At 43.9% G+C, this 20,716-nt stretch overlaps 2 protein-coding genes across 2 annotated transcripts; one reads left to right on the top strand and one right to left on the bottom strand.

The window, feature by feature from the left end:
* The first annotated feature begins 434 nt into the window (after positions 1–434).
* gadd45aa (growth arrest and DNA-damage-inducible, alpha, a) lies at positions 435–2,933 on the top strand. Its single transcript, XM_076981912.1, has 4 exons — positions 435–673; positions 1,149–1,250; positions 1,382–1,598; positions 2,101–2,933. The coding sequence occupies exons 1-4, from the start codon at positions 633–635 to the stop codon at positions 2,212–2,214; spliced, it is 474 nt and encodes a 157-aa protein (XP_076838027.1). The 5' UTR covers positions 435–632; the 3' UTR covers positions 2,215–2,933.
* Positions 2,934–7,321: 4,388 nt separating this feature from the next.
* Positions 7,322–20,716, bottom strand: gng12a (guanine nucleotide binding protein (G protein), gamma 12a). Its single transcript, XM_076981246.1, has 3 exons — positions 20,416–20,716; positions 7,925–8,033; positions 7,322–7,726 (listed from the first exon to the last, which is right to left on the bottom strand). The coding sequence occupies exons 2-3, from the start codon at positions 8,027–8,029 to the stop codon at positions 7,601–7,603; spliced, it is 231 nt and encodes a 76-aa protein (XP_076837361.1). The 5' UTR covers positions 8,030–8,033; positions 20,416–20,716; the 3' UTR covers positions 7,322–7,600.

The raw sequence follows: 20,716 nt of genomic DNA, 5'->3' as shown, positions 1-20,716 counted from the left end.
GCGATGACGTAGCCAGATAGAGCATTTCTGCAACTCTTATATTGCCAAACTCCTGTAAAGGTATGATCTCTTCTGAGATGCTAATCTGACTGACCCTGTGTTCTTTTTTGACTTATTTAGCGCTTCAGACAAAAAATGTCACAAACTATTCTATATCCATAATTAAAATATATAATGTATTAGTTAAAATATAAAAATATATAATATATTAGTTAATGTTCATGAATGTAGTGTTTAGTATTGGACATAATTATTTAATTTGTTCTCCTTGAAACTTGGACATGTCAGGGCAAAGATTCTGTAAAAAAAAAAAACAACTCTCGTCTGTTTCGATACTAACCACGCCTCAAAACCTATGACGAAACAATAGTACGCATTTCCATATTGCAGTGACATCCATTCAGAGCGCAAATTGTTTACTCTAATTAGCATACGTCCAATGAGGAGTACCGCTGACTGACAGCGCCGGGGAACGAGATCCCGTCCGTGTGCTGTACGGTGTCAGATTCACCCGGCGACTCTGAAACGCGCTGACCGGCTAGTTGGCTTGCTCGGACGAGGAAACACTCGTAGCCAGTTAAATATATTCTGAAGCAAAGTAGTTTCAAACAGTACTGGATTTTACAAGCAGCATGACTTTTGAGGAGCTAAACGGAGATTGCTCTGTCGAAAGGTGAGTTTCATTATTATTTTTGGTATTTACGGTACACGCAGTCCCTCCTGAACTGAGTTTATAAACCGTGTTATCGTATTTGTCGGTGCAGGTTTCGGTGTTTCTAAAATAAGACAAAAGCCTAGCACTACATTAGCTAGCCGGCGATTACGGAGTGAATCGTGACAGATTCGTCGGCTTGACAGGTCACGACGTCTGAAGTTTCGGCGTGGTCACGAGACGCAGCGCGAGCCTCCCGTTCGCGAACGCAGCTCCGTTACCGGTTTAGACTGTTACACGACTAGCTAGCAATCACATAATCGCAAGAATTGTAGTACAAGTCTAGATATGTTAAGGTAAGCTATTCGTTAATAGGCAATGAGAAATTGTTCTACAACCTATAAACTAACGCCAGATAAGTAATGGGTTAACTAACTAACTAGCTGGGGCCCCTGCCTGTTACCCTCATACTGAAATGTTCTTCGTCAAATTTCAGGATGGATTCGGTGTCTAAAGCACTTGAGGAGGTCCTCAGTTCGGCATTACTCCAAGGATGCATTACAGTTGGAGTGTATGAAGCTGCGAAATCACTGAATGTGTAAGTAGCTACCAATCAGCTAAACTAATTTCATGAAGTAGTTTAAATAGTAGTTGAAGTAGTTTGAAAGCTAGTTATCTTTGTGACCAATGTTCATAATGTTCGTGTTTTTTTTTTCCTCATATGCACAGGGACCCAGACAACGTGGAGCTTTGCATCCTCGCCACCGACGACGAGGACGTGAAGGATGTTGCCCTCCAGATCCATTTCACCTTGATCCAGGCTTTCTGTTGTGAAAATGACATCAACATCCTGCGGGTAAACACCACGAGGCGCTTGGCCGAGATCCTGGGTGGTGGAGGGAAGCAAGGGGGAGAGCAAATGGATTTCCACTGCGTCCTGGTTACCGTAAGTAGCCTTCCATAAAATAAAGGGTCCACACTAGACAACGTTTTCACTGCAGTGAAGCACACTTTAATGATACTAGCCTTTTGATACCCAGATGTAAGCATAAGAATGAATTGAGGAAACATGGGTCATGTGGGTGAACTGGGTGAAGTCTGAGTCCTGAACTTGTCCAAACATGTCCAAGATCAAACTACATGCTCTAGGCTGACTCACCTGCAAATGATACCCTCCAACAGCAATGAAAGCACTGATCATTTATAACAAATTTTTATTTACTTTTTTATTTTCTTGTAAACTCAGTTTGGCATCTCAACTACAGTACAGAGAGATTTTTCATGTTTTATGTACAAGATGGATTTGAGTTCCCAATTCACCTGATCTCTTAGGGTGTAAATTAAATTTAAAGCTAGCTGTAGACTGCAGGTCTCTGGAATTCTACAAAATGTAGCCTGCTATGTTGTCCCAATATATGCTTAATGGTCTCCTTTTCTTCCCCCACCAGAGCCCACGAACAACTGCAAAAAAGAGCCAAGCACTGTGGAGGGTGAATCGTTTTTGTCAAGAGAGCCGATGCACGGAACAGTGGGTACCCATCATCAACCTTCCAGAACGATGAAGGAGGTCAAGCTCGATGAGGGAACACTGTAGGGGAAGAAATGTAAAAACTTCAGAAAATATAACAAAAATGTGCTCAGAAGCAGCCTGCCTCAGCGTGTGGGGCATCCAGGAACCAGAGCACTGCATGACTTGGAGGAAGGGAGTTTATTTCCAGCAACCCGTGAAGGTGATTCAGCAAAAAATATATAATTTGTTTTCGCTTTCAAGACAGTGAGGAGAATGGAGAACACTGCAGACTGTAGGCTCGAGGAAAAACGGTGATTACTGAAATGAATCATGAACCTGGATTAATTCTTTAAGAATATTTTTTTTGTCTGAGGAAGCATCATCTGGCGTTTCTGTTTTGGATAAAGGCGATAATCCCTCATTTGAGAGAGGGGACAGGGACGCTGGAACCAATGGACTTGGGAAAACTCGCTGTTCAGTTATTCACATGACTCTTGCTGTTCATTTGTAGTGTTTCTAATTTGTTGTATTATTGTTCAGTTATTTATGAAAAGGGAACGGCCATCAGACCATTGTGAAGACAAGGAAGTGTGCTTTCATATTTTCCCATGAAAGTTGCTTTTATAATTAATTTTATAGTCTTTAATGTTATATCCTTAAATTAATTTAAAAGGAGTATTTATATGAAAACTTTTTATACTTTATACCAATGCACTTATGAATGGTATGGATGTGGTTTTGATGCAATAAAGTATGTTTTGGAAAGAGAAAATGGTGGCAATGCAGATTATTCTGTCATTCGTTTCTGGGACTGCAGAGAGGGGGGAGTGGGTCCAACCTGATGACTCCACCCCACATCAGATTATGAGTGTCACTCTGGTCACTGTGACCTTGGTAACTCTTCGTTGCAGGCAGACAAAAGATCTCCAGCCTCTATGCTGCTTTAGTCAGCATGACGGCTCATTTGTACAGGTTACCTTTTTAGCCTTAGCAGCCTGATTAGTTCCCAGCAACTGTATTGCCTTTGTCTTTTGTTCGTACATACCTCAACAGATGTAAGTGACATGCACTCCTCTGTTGAAAGCTTTCAGGCACTTTGAGTTTATCATCAAAGCATTTTCTGCAACAGGTGTATAACATATTATGCGAGTGTTTGAAAACATCCATTGAGATGTCTGCTCCTATTACCCTTTAGCACTGAAGGTGCGGCTGGGGTTGCGTGACTGTGACTCACGAGGCCAGGCTTGCAGAGAGAACACGAGAAGCCAGCTTATGCAACTGCTTCTCAATATGGATCTGATGCAGACAGGTTTTGGGTGATGTCACAGCTGATAAAAAGCAGGCAATCCCCTAGCTGAGAACAACTCATGATCATAAGACAAGTCACATTTTTACAGACTAACCTAACTGACATTACCTGTGGACTTGGTACTTGTGGAAGGAGAACTTTGCTTAGACAAAGTGGCACTGCTCACATGCATTAGACATGAGGCATTCCTTGCAATAGAATTGCGTTTCATCTCTTGGAATGTTCTTTATCTGAATTCAACAGTTTTCGTAGAAACGAGGTTGTGTTCATATTGAACTGGTGTTCACCTTTTTATCCTTCGTGTTATTGCAAAACCAGTTTCGGGGTTGCCATGTTAGGAAGGCAATACTCCGCTTAACATGGAAAAATCCAGTTTCGGAGGTCATTCATTCCTTTTCAAAGGGGCTATTTTTAGAACGAAAAACAACAGGGCAGGTGATGCAGGAGGAACGTGGTTACGACTTTTGCTAGTGTTCTGGACTAGTTTTTAGGGTCAGCATGTTCCACACTCTTAATTTGCTCTGCATGGTTTTTGCATTCTACTGTATGTTGTATGTTTAATGTCCAGCCATAACTCTCAAAATTTCTGTCAGACATCCTTTTGAAACATCATATTGTGACAAGATGGGTGGATTCTTTAAAAGTACTTTTTCACTAACTTTTGAGGGCTGACTAATTCAATGCATATATATATATATGCCATTTAAGGAAAACAAATTCTTTAAAAAACCTTCACTTAATCCACTGCTATTGTTAATTTATTTTGGGCTCTTTCGAAATCCTTTCATAAGAAGCGATAATGGACTTGCTAATAATAGCAGGGCTGCGGCGTCGGCCTGGGTAATGGGGCGGGGTCTGAGGTGCTGAGGGGAGGAGCATGAAGAGAAGAGCATGCTGGGATCAGCTTTGTCCTGGGCCTCCACATCAGCACATTCCGCGCTTATCATTCAGACTTAAAACACCTTCGCACGGACGCACGTCACATTGCAAAGCCCGCGCGCCATGGAGCCCTGGTCAACAGTAGGCGGGGTATATCGTAAATACTTCCGTTTGGTCTGGTAAATTGGGGTTTGTGAGGGGGGAAAAAGGGTTCTGTTTGTAGTAACAAAATCATTGTAATTACATTTGTGAAATGTAGCTGTAAAGTCTGTTGAGACTAAGCTACTGAATTTTTGTAATTGTTTGACAGGGATGCCATTTCTATTATTTGTGGTTAAAAATGCAGGCTTCCCCCCCTCTTTCAGGGGATAGGGTGGTGAGAGGAATTAAATAAACTTTTATATTATGCAGTAAATGTTAATGGCTCTAGAAATTCTAGAGTTTCTCACTAGACACTAGCACTAGACACAGTCCCATACCAACACTCATCCTTTACTTTATATTGGAGACACAAGCGTATTCCTTAATATATCTGCACAGTTTCAACCTTTTCCTAAAAACAAAACACAAGTCATTATCCAATCTGGCGGCAAATGAAGGACTCCCAGACTTGCAGTGAATGTTAAAATTTAAGACATTTTAATGAAATTATTTATGAAACAGTTTTGAGGGGGATGTGTAGGCAGAATTCTACAGGCATGCAGTAGATGTTTCAGAGATGCACAGGTCACAGTGACAGATAGCCAGACTGCACATCAAGACCTATCCCATGCCTTCCTAATGCAAATACCCTGACTCCTTGGCTTTTCTCAATTTTTGTTTGCCTTTATTAAGATTTTTTAGTGAAAAGATAAGGTCTAGTTTTAATTATAATGGTAACACAAAAATACATGAATGGTTAATAATAAAGTAATCAATAATCCATAATCAAGAATTTCATTCACAGATAGTTGAAGACACACTGGGTAAATCACTCATGTTCAAGAAACACACAGGGGTCATTACAAATCAGTTGGGTTCATTAACTGACATTAACCAGCCTTCCCAGACATCTCTTCTGAAGCCCATATACCACTATGGAAACAATTTCATCAACAACCAGTTGGTTATTAATAACACCAATGAATATTTTGTTTCACACAAACAGCCATGACAGACATCACGAGTCAGTGCCTGTTATTCGGTCGTTTGTAGTTTGAAGCAACTCACAGCTTTTTTTTTTCTCCCTGTGCTACAACCCCAGGCTTTGGCACATCCTTAGCTGTGGCACAGCCTTAAGCTGTGTTTAGCCAAACAAAGCTAGCTCTGTCCTGACTGTGGACGGAATTCCAGAGTATATGGAAACGCATGCTACACTGCAAGTTATGGAAAACAAACACTGGTAATAGAAGTGTTTTCTTTTAGGAAGTCCTGTGGAGCAACAAAGGAATCGTTGATGCCATGCATGTGTGATTATTTTGTGCAGGTCACGGGGTCAAAGACGCTTGTTTTCAACAGTGCAGTGCATTCTGCAGGCCTGTAAAAGTGCATTGTTTGTTGACATGATATTAGGCTTGCGCACACAGTTTGAAGTAGGAGGTTGAGAGCTATAGCTAATCCAGCTAAAGCTAAAGTCGGCTAACAAGGAACATAAGAAATGTGTGCAAGGCTCTTTCAGGTCTCGGTCCAGTCTGTGTGGACCCAGCCAGACCATATATTTGCTCCTGCTGCTATGCCTTACCCTCAGGTGATCAGGTTTTGAGGCCTTGCTTACCTGATGCAGCAAGCTGGAGATGGGTTGCTTGCCCCATCAGATCAAACATCTAAACTGGGTGAGGGTGCCCAAGGACTGCACGGAGAGCATCTTTTGCTACAGAAATACATTTAAAAGTGCAGAGAAAGGTACTGCATTGCCTTATTACTCAAACTATTGCCGAACCATCTGAGAGACATGGTGCCTGGTGAAGTCACTGCTGCACTGTAGAAGCTAATGCATGCCACTGGTTATTAACTAGTCTATGGACACGAACACCTCTACAAGATGTCGACGAGGTAGGAAAATAATTATGACCTTGCAAAAAGAAAGGGAAAGTTGAAGTCAAAACAGTAACAAGAACAGTATTTATTCAGATTTAGACTGGATTCTAATTGGTTAGCCCATGATTCTTTTAACGAATGGACACTGGTTTGTAGAAATGGCACAATGCAACATCATTGTTGTATGCAAAGTATGCAAAATTGAGGGATTATATCCGATTGGTTCTCATTGGCCAATAGCAATCAATTCTAAACTTGCTGGAATCAAGGGACCTGTGGCATGATTGGGCAAGGCATTCCACACAAGACACCATCACGCTGTCCCAATAGGGTGGTTACATAACCTATATGTTCATGAAGATTACAATTTATTTTCCCAAGAGACATTTGTGACCCAAGTACTCCCAAGTACAGCATAAAACAAATCCACTTTAATATTGAAACATTCCTCCAAAGCTTCTTACAACAAATCACCGGAGCTAAGTCCCATTGCTAAAAAGATCATTGATAAAGTACTAGCATAGCACACAATTAACCAACACAGAGCAAATACGTCAGGTCCTTCTTTAAACCTTTTTTTAATATTACGTTTTTTATTCATATACTAATGTCTTTAGGCTTGCTGCACTCTTGCATCCTACAGTTCTTTGGGGAGAGAAGGACAGGTCCAAGAAACACACATTTCATTCTAAATCCCCCCCCCCCCCCCCCCCCACACACACACACACACACATACGCGCGCACACACACACACAACAAAATTTCCTGTGGCTTATGTTGCTTTTGAGATTTCTGGGCTTTTCACACAACAGCAACACCACCAAGAAATGTTGCACGAGTTTCCATATTCTCACCCTCTCCTTGTGTCTTTAGTGTGTGTAACTTCCTTATACCAACTTCCCTACATCAACCACAAAGGCACTGACTAATGGCACAGTTCAGTGGACAACAGTAATTTTACTTTTTTTTTTTTTTTTTTTTTTTTTTTTGAGTTATACATTCTTTCTCTGGAATTCTCTCGGTTCATCCTGAACAACGTGACACATGAAGAGACGCACGAGTTGCACAAGAATGCTAATGTTTCTCCTAGGTGACCAGTGATTAGTACGGATGGACACTGATTCACTGCATCAAAAATGCAGCCTGAAATTTGCTGCACGGGTTTAGCTAGATCTGGACTTAAGGCAGTGTTGAGCGGAATTAATTAAATAACAGGAGGGGCTGAGGCGGCCCACTACAATATTGTACAGGGTTTTTTGTCCTTGAAGGGGTTTTCTGAGGCGGGGATGCCCATCAGTAAAGGGTCTTGCCTGGCATGCTCTCCGCAGTAGCGCATGAGGTCTGCTGAAGCCTTGGACACCTGCGAGGTCAGAGCAGAGAGAAGGGGCGACAGGTCATTAGGGCAGCGTGCGGTGTGTCGCTCTTAAACCACGCAAAGTGTTTGCCGTGAAACGTTTGCATGGAGGCCGAGGTGCGGCCTGGTTTTTTAGCTTGGGTTTCTTTTAATAAAGGGGCAGCAGGGGTTTTCACGGGGGGCAAAATGCGGCGCGGCACACACCTTTATCCTCTCGATGCTGGCTTCGACTCGGAGCTGCTGTACTGTCCGTCTTGCATGGGCCATGCTGTTCGAGCTTGACATCTTAGAAGACATTTTCAGCAACATAAAACTGGGGGAAACACCACGTGCACACACACATACACACACACACACACAAACAAAAACACAGTGACTTCTCTTAGAATAAGAATTCAAGTTCCTGTGTGTTTGAAGGGTGTGGCATATGACGGCTCCCTTGAGTGACGCATGAAGGGGTCCTGGGTCCTGTCTCTATGCATTAGAGAACAGGATGTCTCTGAGGCCGTGGATGTGCGTGTGACGTAACAGCCGCTGCTTTGACAATGTTCTTACAAATCCTGTCGAAACAAGCCGCCATCTTTAAGATCCCTCGGTCAGGTAGGCAGAGTAAGACCAGCTAGGGCCGCCAACCAGACCTTGAGCTCATAACACCAGTTTCTCCTGCAGTGATCCAGCTATCTGCACTCCATTACAAAATCCTCCTAAAGCAGAGGGACTACACATGTCCGTTTTGTTACTTAATGAAATACACTGGAGTTGAATTATGCAAAGTGTTTCTCTGACTTTATTTTTTGTGGGGGTTTTTTTTTTTTGCAAGATTTTTGCATCCCTACCCCACAAAGCTTTCCTGGAGGCACAACACACAAAGCTCAAACATGCACTCGACTCCCTCAGTGCACAATCGTTGCTTGTCGGCAGTGCACGTTTTATAGCAGTAATGACGTCGTTGGTGTCTGGGACCAAGCCAAGCAGCCAGGGAGGGTTTAGGGGGATGGTGGTGGTGGTGGTGGTGGGGATGGGGGCACTCCATGCAGCAAGAGAATGGAATCAGTGTCTCTTATCTACCAGTATCTACCAGTTTCCTTATTGCTGGGGTCGATGAAAACACCACTACCAATAACTCTCTCATGCCACACCTTACCTGAAAACCTGCCCCAGCAATTGGACACATTTGCATGTTACTGATATGTTAGTAGGACATCTGAAGTGGGTAGCCTCTTCCCTTTAGATCAAAGATAAGGTTCCTGGATATGTCGACCTGGTCAACAGGTGGGAGGTGTGTAATCCAATCTGCTCCCCCCCCCTTCATCCTCACATTTGAAGAGACGGTCAAGAGAAAAGGTGGTGTGGTGCGCAGCGACAAAAAGCAGGCTGTGTTACACTTGTCTGCAGGGAAGTTCATGTAAAAACAGCTTTGATGCAAGTCGCCAGACGAACAGAGGAGAGAGTGGTTCAAAGAGGCTGCAGCACTTGGAAATGAGGAGCAGCTGAACTGGAACCACAAGCACGAAAGTACTTTTCCTCACCTTCACTGTGAAACGATGACAATGACAGAACAGGTGCGGCATTCTGGCTTCGAGGACCAAGAAACCAGTGGAGTATTGTTCCTGTTGTCAGTTAATTCCCAGTGCTTGTTTGCTTGTGTGTGTGTGTGTGTGTGTGTTTTGTCAGGAGAGGGTGTTTATTCTGTCTGCTTACTGTACAAGTGCTCTCACGGAGTGGATGGACGAACCCAAATGTAAATCATCTCTAGTGTTCACAGAAGTGAGGGAGAGAGTCATGGTGACTCCAAACACAAAACAGCACTGTGATTCAGAACAGCGGCAGCATTTACTGTAAACCCCCACTGTTGCTTTTTTCCACATTCCACAGTGTTTAAAACCAAGGACCAAACCGTTGCCCCAAGAAAAACCTGCTGATGGAGAAATGTTTGAGCCTTTTTTTTGTTATAGTTGTTCATCGTTTTGTATAATCAGCATTGTTGGTGCAAATCCAGATCCTGTAGCCTTGGGAAAACCTTTGTTGTCTGTACAGGGGGCGGGGCTTATTAGCCTGCGAGTCACCAACAGTCACCCTCCCACATGCCTACTTGGTTCTATAACATTAATTAATAATGTCTTCATCTGATTAGCTAAACTACTAGTACTAAACAATTGTTTTGTACTTGCCCCGATGATACAGGATCTTGGTAATACATTGAAGTAAAGAAGAGTAATCCTGCCTTTGAAGGATTACGCTTTAGGGTATCTTCAGGGGGCATCAGTTCAGCTGATTAAGTTCCTTGAAACCAGCATGTTTAACAGACCAGAAAGGTATAGTTCAGTTTGAAAGAGAACAGGCTGCAGACTCAGGGGGGTTTCCGTGTAACGACGGCCCAAATAGCACGCCAAAGCTCGCTACCCGAGAGCCATTCCACAGAAGGTGCCAAAGCTACGGTATTACAATCACACTGCAGAATTATGGGATATATTTATTTCACTTGAGGATGCATGCTAGTGGGGGAATGACGCATCGATTCTCTTTCATGAATTGGGCTTGTTGCTATCGGGAATATCAAGTCTGGCAACATCTAAAGAGAACATTTTGGGTTATGCGTCATATTAGATACCAAGGTAAACAAACAATGTGCATGCATGTACATGTAAGCAACAGTATTGACCAAAACAAAATTCTAACTAGTTCCAAACCTAGTTACCGATCGCCTCACACTCATGTGCAGTACCAACGTCCCCATACCCGAACGAACTCGGAGCGATGCCGTTCTCACTAACACGCACACGGATGGATGAACGTCGGAACAAACCTCATTAGTAAAGCGCAACGTGCACAGATCGAGCGATACGGAGGGTCCCGTTTTGTTCGGGCCAGGAGCACCCTGGGGAGTGTGCACGGAGTCACATCTGCAGCAGCAGAGGACTGGGAGAGACGAGAAGGTGCGGACACGCTGCCCACGATGCAGATCGTCCGGCAGCCGGACGACACAAGCGCGGCTAGACATTACGGGACTCGTCTGTGAACAGCAAAAACAAACAACCCGCCCAGCGAGCCTCACGGAAAAGCAGACTACGACTCAACAGAAGCGGGCCTATGTCTTCCAAAGGAAGCCAGAGTACAGACACTTTCATTGCTCCCCCAGCGCCGTCAAGGTCAGCACTGTGTCATAAACAAACCTGCTTTAGAAAGCCATCAGCAGGCATTACAAAACCTTCCCAAACCTGTTGACGTGAGTAGCGTTTGGTCGTTTAGCTGACACTTTTGGTCCAGGGACTCGTTTTAACCAGCAGCATACCTGGAGCTATCCTGGGTCTACGGAATTTGATCAAAGGAACCCTATGACCTCAACACGTACACTAACTATTGGTTCACAATCAATGATGCCTAAATGAAAAAGACAATAAGGGACCTCAATCATTATGTTTACATGCACACAGTAATCTACTTATGGTGAATAACCAGATTCGGGTCCAAGTTTGATTAAGGTGTTTACACGTGCACTAATGTGATTAATTCAATATGACATGTTTAACAGACTGGACTTGGAAATGAAGTGTGCAGATCAGGAAGTGGACTGCAGGGAAATGGTGTAACTCTTATTGCGTTTCATTTGTTCAGGGTGCAGTAGTGCAACTAGAACACCTTAATGCAAGACGTTATTCTCTTCAGTGATGACGGGAATGAGAGGACGCCGTGATACGCTTACGCAGAGCCCAAAATATGCACGTCTAACGTTACTCCAATCGAAAATCACCATGCAGTCAGAGGTTTAATTAGTGAAATACCCGTTTCCATTTCAGATGCACAAACAACAAAACAATGTAAGGTGTACATATGCCACTAAAAGCTGAAACTTGGTCACACTTAGATCAGGTTTAACCAAAATTTAGTTAACCAAACTTAGAAGGGTTTTTAAGAAATGTTTGGTTACTAAACAGCAATCTAAAATTTTAATCTAAAAAATTTAAAGCGAATGATAATGCATGTGCATAATGCTTATCTAAACCAGGCACAGATGACGAGAACAAAGAGACTTGCTTGACTGCATCAAGACACACACACACACACATATATATAGCACCTTAATGTATCAAGGGCACACAATGCACTATGGGGCATTCAGCCTGCTGTGCCACTCTACACAAAGTCTCGCACAGCCAGGGTGATGTCATGCCCTTTTCCCAGCAGTTCCTAGAGCCGGAAGGGGTGCGTGCAAGCGGGAGCATGGTGGTGGTGGTGGTGGTCCGGGAGGGGAGGGGCAGTCCTCCGAGCAGGGGTCCATCTGCACAGAATAACAAGGGGCTATGGCTGCCATAATGGACCATTATCACTCAGTACCCTGGCCCTAGACAAACAGCAGCTCCTGGACATAATATCCCACGTACGTCAGCACACACGCAGGCTGCCACAGGCGCAGTGTTTAAAATACTCCTCTGACACAAATGCTATTGTAGTGAAGGAAGAAAAAGAGGGAGAGCAACTCCAGAACAACCCCCGACCAACAGAAAATGCAAACACTCAGGCAGGGTGCAAGAAGGCCGACCAGCGTTTGCATTGCATTCAGTTACTCTCTCAGATATGTATGCATACAATTTATTACATACTTATTACTTTACATTTGTTGAGTTCAATCAATCGTTACCTAACTAAACACACGACTGGGCCTCATTACTTAGGAAAACGTGACGTGTACCTGATGTAAGTCTCATGTAAATTGTTCAATTGCTTGTTTATTCTTAAAACAACACAATTCAGGTTTGGCCCAAGGATAAATATTCTGTTTAAATAGCCCCAGAATGCTCATTGGCATTAGATTTGTGTTACAAGAACCCTGGCATATATACGTATTAGTAGAGAAATTCATTAGCATTTCATGGGTAACTACTGTTCTGCAGTCATGATATACTTTTGACCACGGGCAAACTAACCGTTAAACATCGTCTTGTGTACGACCTCCACCCCCCAAATCAGCAGGCTTTGCAAATGCAAAACTTGCAGTCTACAGTTTACAAGCCTACTATAATTCAAAACATGCATCAGCAAACAACATAGCAGTTAAGCAGGAACAGTTGGTCAGCATCAGCACTCAAAATAATAGGCCTATAGCTCCTGTTGGAATGACAACTCTTGGGTTTCCATGGCACATGCTGAAAAGCTGCATCGTTACTTGCAATCAATATTATCTGGAAAATCTCACTAACCCACTGATTTGTGGCCTCGTGGACTACTTTAAAGTCAAATGTAAACGAAAATGACACGAAACAGGGGTCGTGAACACTGGAGGCCTGCGAGCGTTGGTTAGACGTTAACTATTGTAGCGCCCACGATGTTTAGCCCTACGCACTTTGTACCGCTTTGGCAAAAGCGTCCGACTGTCATGTCAATAAAAGCGTCGAATCAGCCACGAACAGGAGCGCAGCTGTGAGCGTCCGAGTCCGAAGCCAGCCCTGCCGATGCTAAAGACATGCAGTAAAACTCTTAACCATTGTGCGCTGTGTGTGTCACCCACCTCTAAATGCCCTCATTCATCCCACGGGAGAAGCAATGTGCGACTATTCAAGTCAAAACAACAATCTCCCTCTACCAGTCCACGGCACTTACGACCTTAAAAACAAAGTGTTCATTTAGAACCCTCGACTGAGTTGCATGGCCGCATATCACTTCATCGGAGAAGTATAGGGCACTTTTCAAGGTTAAAAGTCCATGGTTAATTCCTGCCTGGCTGTGCGGTGGTCTTGGGAAAACAAGCCTCCTGTATGAGAACACAGGGTCATTAGAGCTACAGTTGTGTTTTGGTTAAACTGGGGGAGTTTGTTCTGTCTGATTAGGGTTCCCTGTAGGAAGGTTGCTGAAGGGTGAACAGACAGACTAAAGCGTGGCTCGGCTTCGGAGAATAGCTGTGCAACGGTACGTGTGGCGTTGGTACAGCAACAGCAAGTGCTCAGTAAGGAGCCACGTTAGTGTGGGTGATTGGCACGGTTAGCATATGTGGTTTCACATCTTAAAAAGGTCACATGGGGCAGTTGCTGCAGTGGCCAAAACTGCCATGGGAGAGGGGTACTGGTGCAGGTGGTGATGCCCACCTGAAAATGGGATCTGCTGATACAGACACCAGCAGTTTCCCTTGACCATGCAGCTGCCATCCACGGAGCCTCAGTCGCCAGTCCTGCGTCTGAAGTGCTTTTAAAAGTACGTGAATTTGTTTAATCTAACGTGGGAAAAGCAGAAGGAACAAGAGACAGCGTAGGGGGAAGAGGGAAGAGGTCCGGATGATTCTTGAAATGCAGATGCTAGTACGAGCTGGCGTACGAGCTGGCGTACGCCGAGGCAGGCGGACGACAGAAGGTCGGGGCGAGGAGGACGTGTCCTACTGTCCCCGCCGGCGGGACGTCGGGCGTTACACGCTCTAGCTCTGAAAGCCTGCGATGTAGAGAACGTCAAGCCAACCACAAAAAGAACAGACCCGTGCACAGGACCGGCTCCAGCCCTCATGAGACGACACACACACACACACACACACACACACACACACACACAGGCCCACACCACACGAGCGGATGCGCCGCTCAACGGATCAAAGGCCGTTTCCGTCGACTCAGTGTCAAATGATCCAGTTCATGTGACTGGCAGTGTGACTCCCGAAACTCCTTTTGTTCGGTCACAGTGCGGGCGGGAAGCTGCACAGACTTCCTGCTGCCAGCTTGCTGTCACCATAAATAAGCTTGCAAATACTGCAGGAGATTAAGTACATGATAAGAGCACATGGGTCTGAGGACACTGCCCTGGGCTGAGGACACTCAGCCCACAAGTTCAAGGACATGCAGTGCGTGTGACACACTGGGGGGTGGGGGGGTGGGTCATGGTGGAGCCAAGCATGTGACTGTGGTAATTGGGCAGAGGCAGAGGAGGAAGCAAGAAGCAGACCATACTGGAAAGATGCTTACTTGGAAATTGTTTTTTTTTTTTTTTTTTTTTAGCTGATTCTAAAATAATCACCTGGCTTCAGCCCAGGTGACTTCTGCATGCACCTGCTGAAAGATGACTCGGGGGGGGGGGGGGAGATCAATATGTGGCATTCACAAAGAACTTTTAACAAACAACCTTCAACAGAATGTTGTTTTTGAGGTTTCTGTGGGGGAAATCAAGTGCAGTGTTATGGCTCTTGACTGTTGGTAACTTTTCTAAATCACCAATGTGTGGTTCCCTATGCAGCACAACAATAAATCTAAACTCTAGTGTATTTATTCGATGTTAAATTATTACTTGTTGCATAAAAGACCATGTAGAATTATAAATTTAGTGCATAAAAATACAGACAATTGTGGCATCTCAATGATTAGACAGCTCAATTGCCCTTTTAACCAAAATAGGAACTGTATGTTACTCATCACACACAGACAGGCAGAAACAGGAAGGTATAGTGACTATTATTAATGATCTTGTCTAGCTGTTTGTGCTTGTAGCTATTAAATCGGCAGTCAGCTGGATTCATAATGACGAACCCAACGCTCTTCGTCAGTATTCTTGTCAAAGCTGAGTCAAAATCTGGGACACGGAAGCAGGAAGTGAAACTGCGGTGATTGTTCTGACACAGAGGGGATTTGTGTGGCAGTGTGGCACCTGCAGAACCTCCTTCACATCGCAGACAAGAGGGTCAAAATGTGGGGGGGGGGGGCTCTGCTGCAGGCGTGGGAGATTCTCTTCCTTTCTTTGCATCTCACTCTTCTGCTCACCCCCCTCACACGTGCACGTGCCTTTGTGTAAAACCCCTAAATCCCTGCCCTGTTTACAACGTTAACACAGAAGCTTCCAGAATACTAAGCTCCCTGCGAGTCCTGTAGCACTTTGTTGGAGACGTCTGCCGTGGCACGGGTGTACCGAACACTCGGACCTGCTGGCCCATGACGACGACATCTCACTTTCTCCAACAGCCATGTCTGTTCATGCGCTCAGAGGAAGCGAAACTCTGCTTGCCTGCCCAACCCCTGCTGGTAGGCGGCGCAAGCAATACAAACAAGGAAACAATGCCAGAGTCACGTTGCACAGGTGAGGCGACCAGCTGCAGCCCAACACTGACAACACTTCACCAACTGCAGAATCACTAGAAATCACCACGATGGTTCAAATTCATGTATTAAGCCATTGCGATTGGATATAAGCCTCAAGTCTGCGGCACGGCAGTGAGCTCGGAGCTGTTAAACCAAGCACCCTGAGTCTTTATTAAGTGCCACTCATGCCATCTGACAGCAAGGCAACAGAGAGCCAGAAATTTGATGACGGAGAGCCATTCAGTGGCTGCCGGCTTCTCTCACTGACAACGTTGGACCCCTAATGCATGTTACCTTGCGTGAAAGATCTATTTTAAAGGTGATGGAAAAAAACGCTTATATTGTCAACAGTCTCCCAGATTGTGTCAATCAATAAAAAAAAAATCGCCATTTGGAAGCATGTGTATCCAGCAGAAAGCTAGGCAGCATAAAACCATGTGAAAGAATGTGAACCATAGAAGGACAAAGAAAGAAAAGGTAACAAACAAACATTCAGCACTGGTTAGGCAGTGTCTTCCCAGTGCCTAAGCATTAAGATGACCAGCAAATAGCAACCAGCGTTGCTTTTCCACTGCGAGATAAAGAAAACATGGAAACCACTGCAACCTGAAACACTGATTTAGCTGCACACGACACAAGCCTTCATTTTGGCTCGCTCTGTTTTGTTCTGTGGATGAAATGCAAGTCATCCTAACCTGAGCTTCACAGTGGCCACGGGAGCGGACAGTGGGCAACCGTGAACTGCAGTCAGACAGCGCCCCCCTTCGGAACGACGCAGGAAGTGCGGGGGCCCCGCCTGGGTAACCTGACATTGTGAAAACTGGTGGAAACAAAAAATGGTGGAACACCTCCGATTGTTCCAGGAGATGGAAACGGAGCCCACAGAACACTCTACATGGCCACTATGCACAACCTACACTACGACATATTCAACAGTAGAGTTCTCTGTGGGGGTTGCCACTAACATTAATATCCCTGTGAGCCTTTCTTAAGGTGAGCAGAAATAATGAAAAAGGAGCTGTAGACTGAAAACATCCCTTACACACAATACACATTCCAAAACTGCAGATGTGATTGATACATCTATGTTACAGACTGCTAAATGCCAATTAAGAGATGGCTGCAACAGAGAACTGGGATTTGTTCCATTACCACATGACCTGCGTCCAATTTTGAATCATTGAGGATCTGGACCCATACGATTGTAAAGCTGCTTTGTGACATCTGTAGTAAAAAGCGCTATATAAATAATTTGACTTGACGACACTCATCAATGCTGAGGCCTTAATACACTCCTCATCGACTGGACACAGTGAAGGTGCTGTGAAAATCAATCAGTTGGCGCCACCACTTGGAAAAATGTGGAAGTGCAGGACTTGGGCGCTAAAACTGTACATGTCATCACTGTCACGCCCATCATTTAACCAATGACCTAGGCTAGTCCTAGCTTAAAGGCAGAACATGTCTAAATGCTAAGGGTGATAAATTAAGAATGAAAACTTCTCAGGGCCAGTAAGAATTTCACAAATTAAACCATGCTAATGGACAGTTCTGCAAATGCTAAATGATTTTGCTATCTTTACATTGCTCCATTTCCTCTACATTTCAGGATTGGTAAAAAGTAAAAAAAAAAAAAAAAAAAAAACATTTACTGTATCTGGGACTATTTAAAAAAAGGTATCATACATGCATGGCAGGAAAAACACTACAAGCATGATGCCGAAAATAGGCATGTTGCCAATTTGTTTTCTTCCTTTTGAAAAGACCAAAACAAAAGCATGTTTGTATTTATCAAGTGCTTAGGCCTGACAATGATTTTATAAAACACACATAATCAACAACAGATTTCACACATGCACACTGACCTTTAACACACATGTTGAAATACTGGATACTAAGGCTAGGCTGAGTCATTTCTAGTTCCTTCATTGCAATTCTCATCTCTCAGGTCTCGCAAGGCCCCTAGCTGACTCTGGTCTCGGGCTTAGAGCGCAAACCCAGTCACAACCCTCAGCTCATCGCCTTGACTGAAGAAAATGTGTGTTAATCACACCAGTGCTTTAACAGATTTTAAATGGGGTGCATTTATCTCCTCAACCATGCTCGGCTGCACCTCATCACACTTTCAGTTGTCCAACGCTAGCCCAGGCTGCAAAATGAGCAAGCCACAGAAGCAAAGAGTAGTAAGATTTCATCTAAATCTCATGCAAACGTCGATTTGATCTCATGGTTTCACTGGTAGAGTGCTTCCCTTTTGTTTGGTTTGCATTATTATAGTAAATTATAGTTCTTAATCTTTCTAAAACATTAGTCAAACGGATACTGGAAACCTTACTGTACAACTACAGCAACAACTTGCTAATTCAGTAGAGGTTTTAAACCAAGAATAGGAAGAGCCCTGAATGGCTCTTCCCACTCCTGACACCCTTGAGCCAGGAAGCTAATGGATGAAGGTCCCTGAGAAACTGGTTATTTCAGTTTTCATTGTCCTGAGAGTCAACTCTGGTGTACTCTTTATGTACTGGGCTCTACTTACCTAAACTTCCAGGCCAAAGTCCCAGGACCTACCATTGCGAAAAGGGTAGGTAGCATGGTTTTGAAAAGAATAACTGTCAACATTATCCAGCCTTCAGAGAAAAGCCAAACATCACATGATAAGATATAATACATCATTGCATCAAAAAGTCAGACTTGTCTCCACGATGGTCCACGCTGAAACTGTTCGATATTCAGACACTTAAAGCTGGGCAGTCTAAGACTCAAGACTGCCATAGAATGATGATATCCATGACTATGACCACTGGCAGGACTGAACTAGCACCATTCACACGATGCAGTGCCTGAATCACCAGCTCACTGTGTGTCCTAATAAATTCTAAAATAAATATGACTTGCTTGACAACTGGATCAAACACTAAATTCATTTATAACGTATCAGATAGTCACAAGATGACCAATTTGATGGAAAGGAAGTGGTGCTTGAGTTATGAACCACTAAAACTGCAGATGGGACGAACCTGAGAGAAGAGGACATCCTGCAGCTTGTGGAGAGGAGGAGGTCATGTTTGAATACAAACCCATTCCCTTAACTCCAAGCTCTCGCTTGTCTATGACTTTCAGTGGGCATCTTAATGGCACCACCACATGCTTGTGAATCTTGCATCAACCATCTTGAAAACAGAATCAAAACAGAAACCAATCTAACTGGTGCAACCCAACATCTCAGGTGGTTTCGGTAAATTGCCATCAGTGTGTTTCGGGATGACACAGCTTTCTTTTTGACCTTAATTTGGGGAATAGATCAAAGTCATCAAAAGTAATAAAAAAAATAGGTCAATCTCTGTAGTGAAAAATGTGTAATATGACTGAACAAGACCTGAAGTCACCAGAGCCTGGAAACAGTGTGACTAAGCATCAAATCCTAAATGGTGAGGAGGTTTGAAGCATGTAGTGCTAACTGATGTTCTCAGGTTCTTAACGAGAGGACTTATTCCTGTGTGAAAGAGAAAATGTAGTCCTACACTTAGCAATAAAGTTAAAACGGCCACATTGAAAAGAAGAGCACGTTTCAGACGACCCCTGTAATTCACCCAGTTCAAAACCTGATCATGGCACTGCAACGCAATCTCTATTGGCACAACAACAAAAAGCTCATTCGGATAAACGTTGACAACGTGTCAAGAGACCCACGACAACTTCATTTACAGACGTTCCCCATATCATGCTCCAAGGAACAAGTCCTACAAGCCAGAACAACAAATCAGACAAAACTGAACGCCTGAAAAAGAAGAATCGGCGGTGTTTACTAAGTAAACATCTAAAAAACTACAAAACTACATAAGTCAGCAGTAGTCCAACAACCGTCATATAACGCTGCCAGCTGCAAAAGTGGAAAGATGAGATGGGAAACACCTCCCTGTTTAATGAAAGGGTGTGCTTGCAGTGGGACCGAGCCTTGGCTACTAATGAGAGTGAGTAATTAAACAGCAGAGCTGTATCTGTATAGTTGTGCGTGCAGGGCTCTTTACTTTAATGGGGGAAAGGGTTTGGTCCCTCCGTGGGCAAGTCTGGGCACTAAATCTCACAGTCCTCATAGTGAGCGGAGCACATTTTCGATGGCATCATTACAATTTATGGGGCGTTGTTCCTTCATGTGGGATTTTCAGGCGACTTGTTCATTCACGTTTTCTGATCCAACATCGGCGCAATGACAACGTATCGACCCTGATTTCAGCATTGCTAATATATACAGAAATATGGCTTTAACTCTGCACACAATTTTGCAAAAGAGAGGCTTGCTGAACATTTAAACACTTTTTTTATCCAACGCCTGTAGGCCAGTAGGAAAACTCACAAAAAAACGGTGAAACTGAACCTTAGACAACTGTAGAAAGAGTAAGTCTCTTTAAACTTGTAGTGTCTCTGCTGGACGCCGCAGCTACAGAGACGAACCCTACGAGCATTTTATCCTACGTGATTTGGGGCTGATTGAGAGTGGCGAAAGAGATAGGACTTCAATATCGGCGCTTATTCTGAAAAAAGAGGAAACACTCGCACGTAATTACGTTTCTTAAAAATCCCAAGAGCAAACACGGCTTTTAAACGAAGTGTTTAAACTTTGGTTCACTTAAGAAAACTTTCATTTTTTACCTCCGAATATCCCGAGCCTGCCGTTTCTTGACAAATCCGAAGAGGCGATAAAAAGCCGTCTCCAAAGCTGCTCCAGGGAAACTCCACAATGACAGAGGCAAATTTTTTAAAACAAGTTTTCTGTTGTCAAAAACGTTATGAGTTGTTTATATACAGGAAAACGAAGTACTTTTACTTCGAGAAAGACGGATTTTTATGGCGCTTCCACCGACGCTGGCCAACCACACAAGTGTTGAGTGTGACGAAAACAAACGACCTTTCGCAGCCAAACAACTAGGCGCAAAATGGGGACGCGAGTGTT

Source organism: Brachyhypopomus gauderio, chromosome 19 (genome assembly GCF_052324685.1).
Source record: "Brachyhypopomus gauderio isolate BG-103 chromosome 19, BGAUD_0.2, whole genome shotgun sequence".
NCBI classification, from domain to species: Eukaryota; Metazoa; Chordata; class Actinopteri; order Gymnotiformes; family Hypopomidae; genus Brachyhypopomus; species Brachyhypopomus gauderio.
This window is presented reverse-complemented; position numbering and strand designations above follow the sequence as displayed.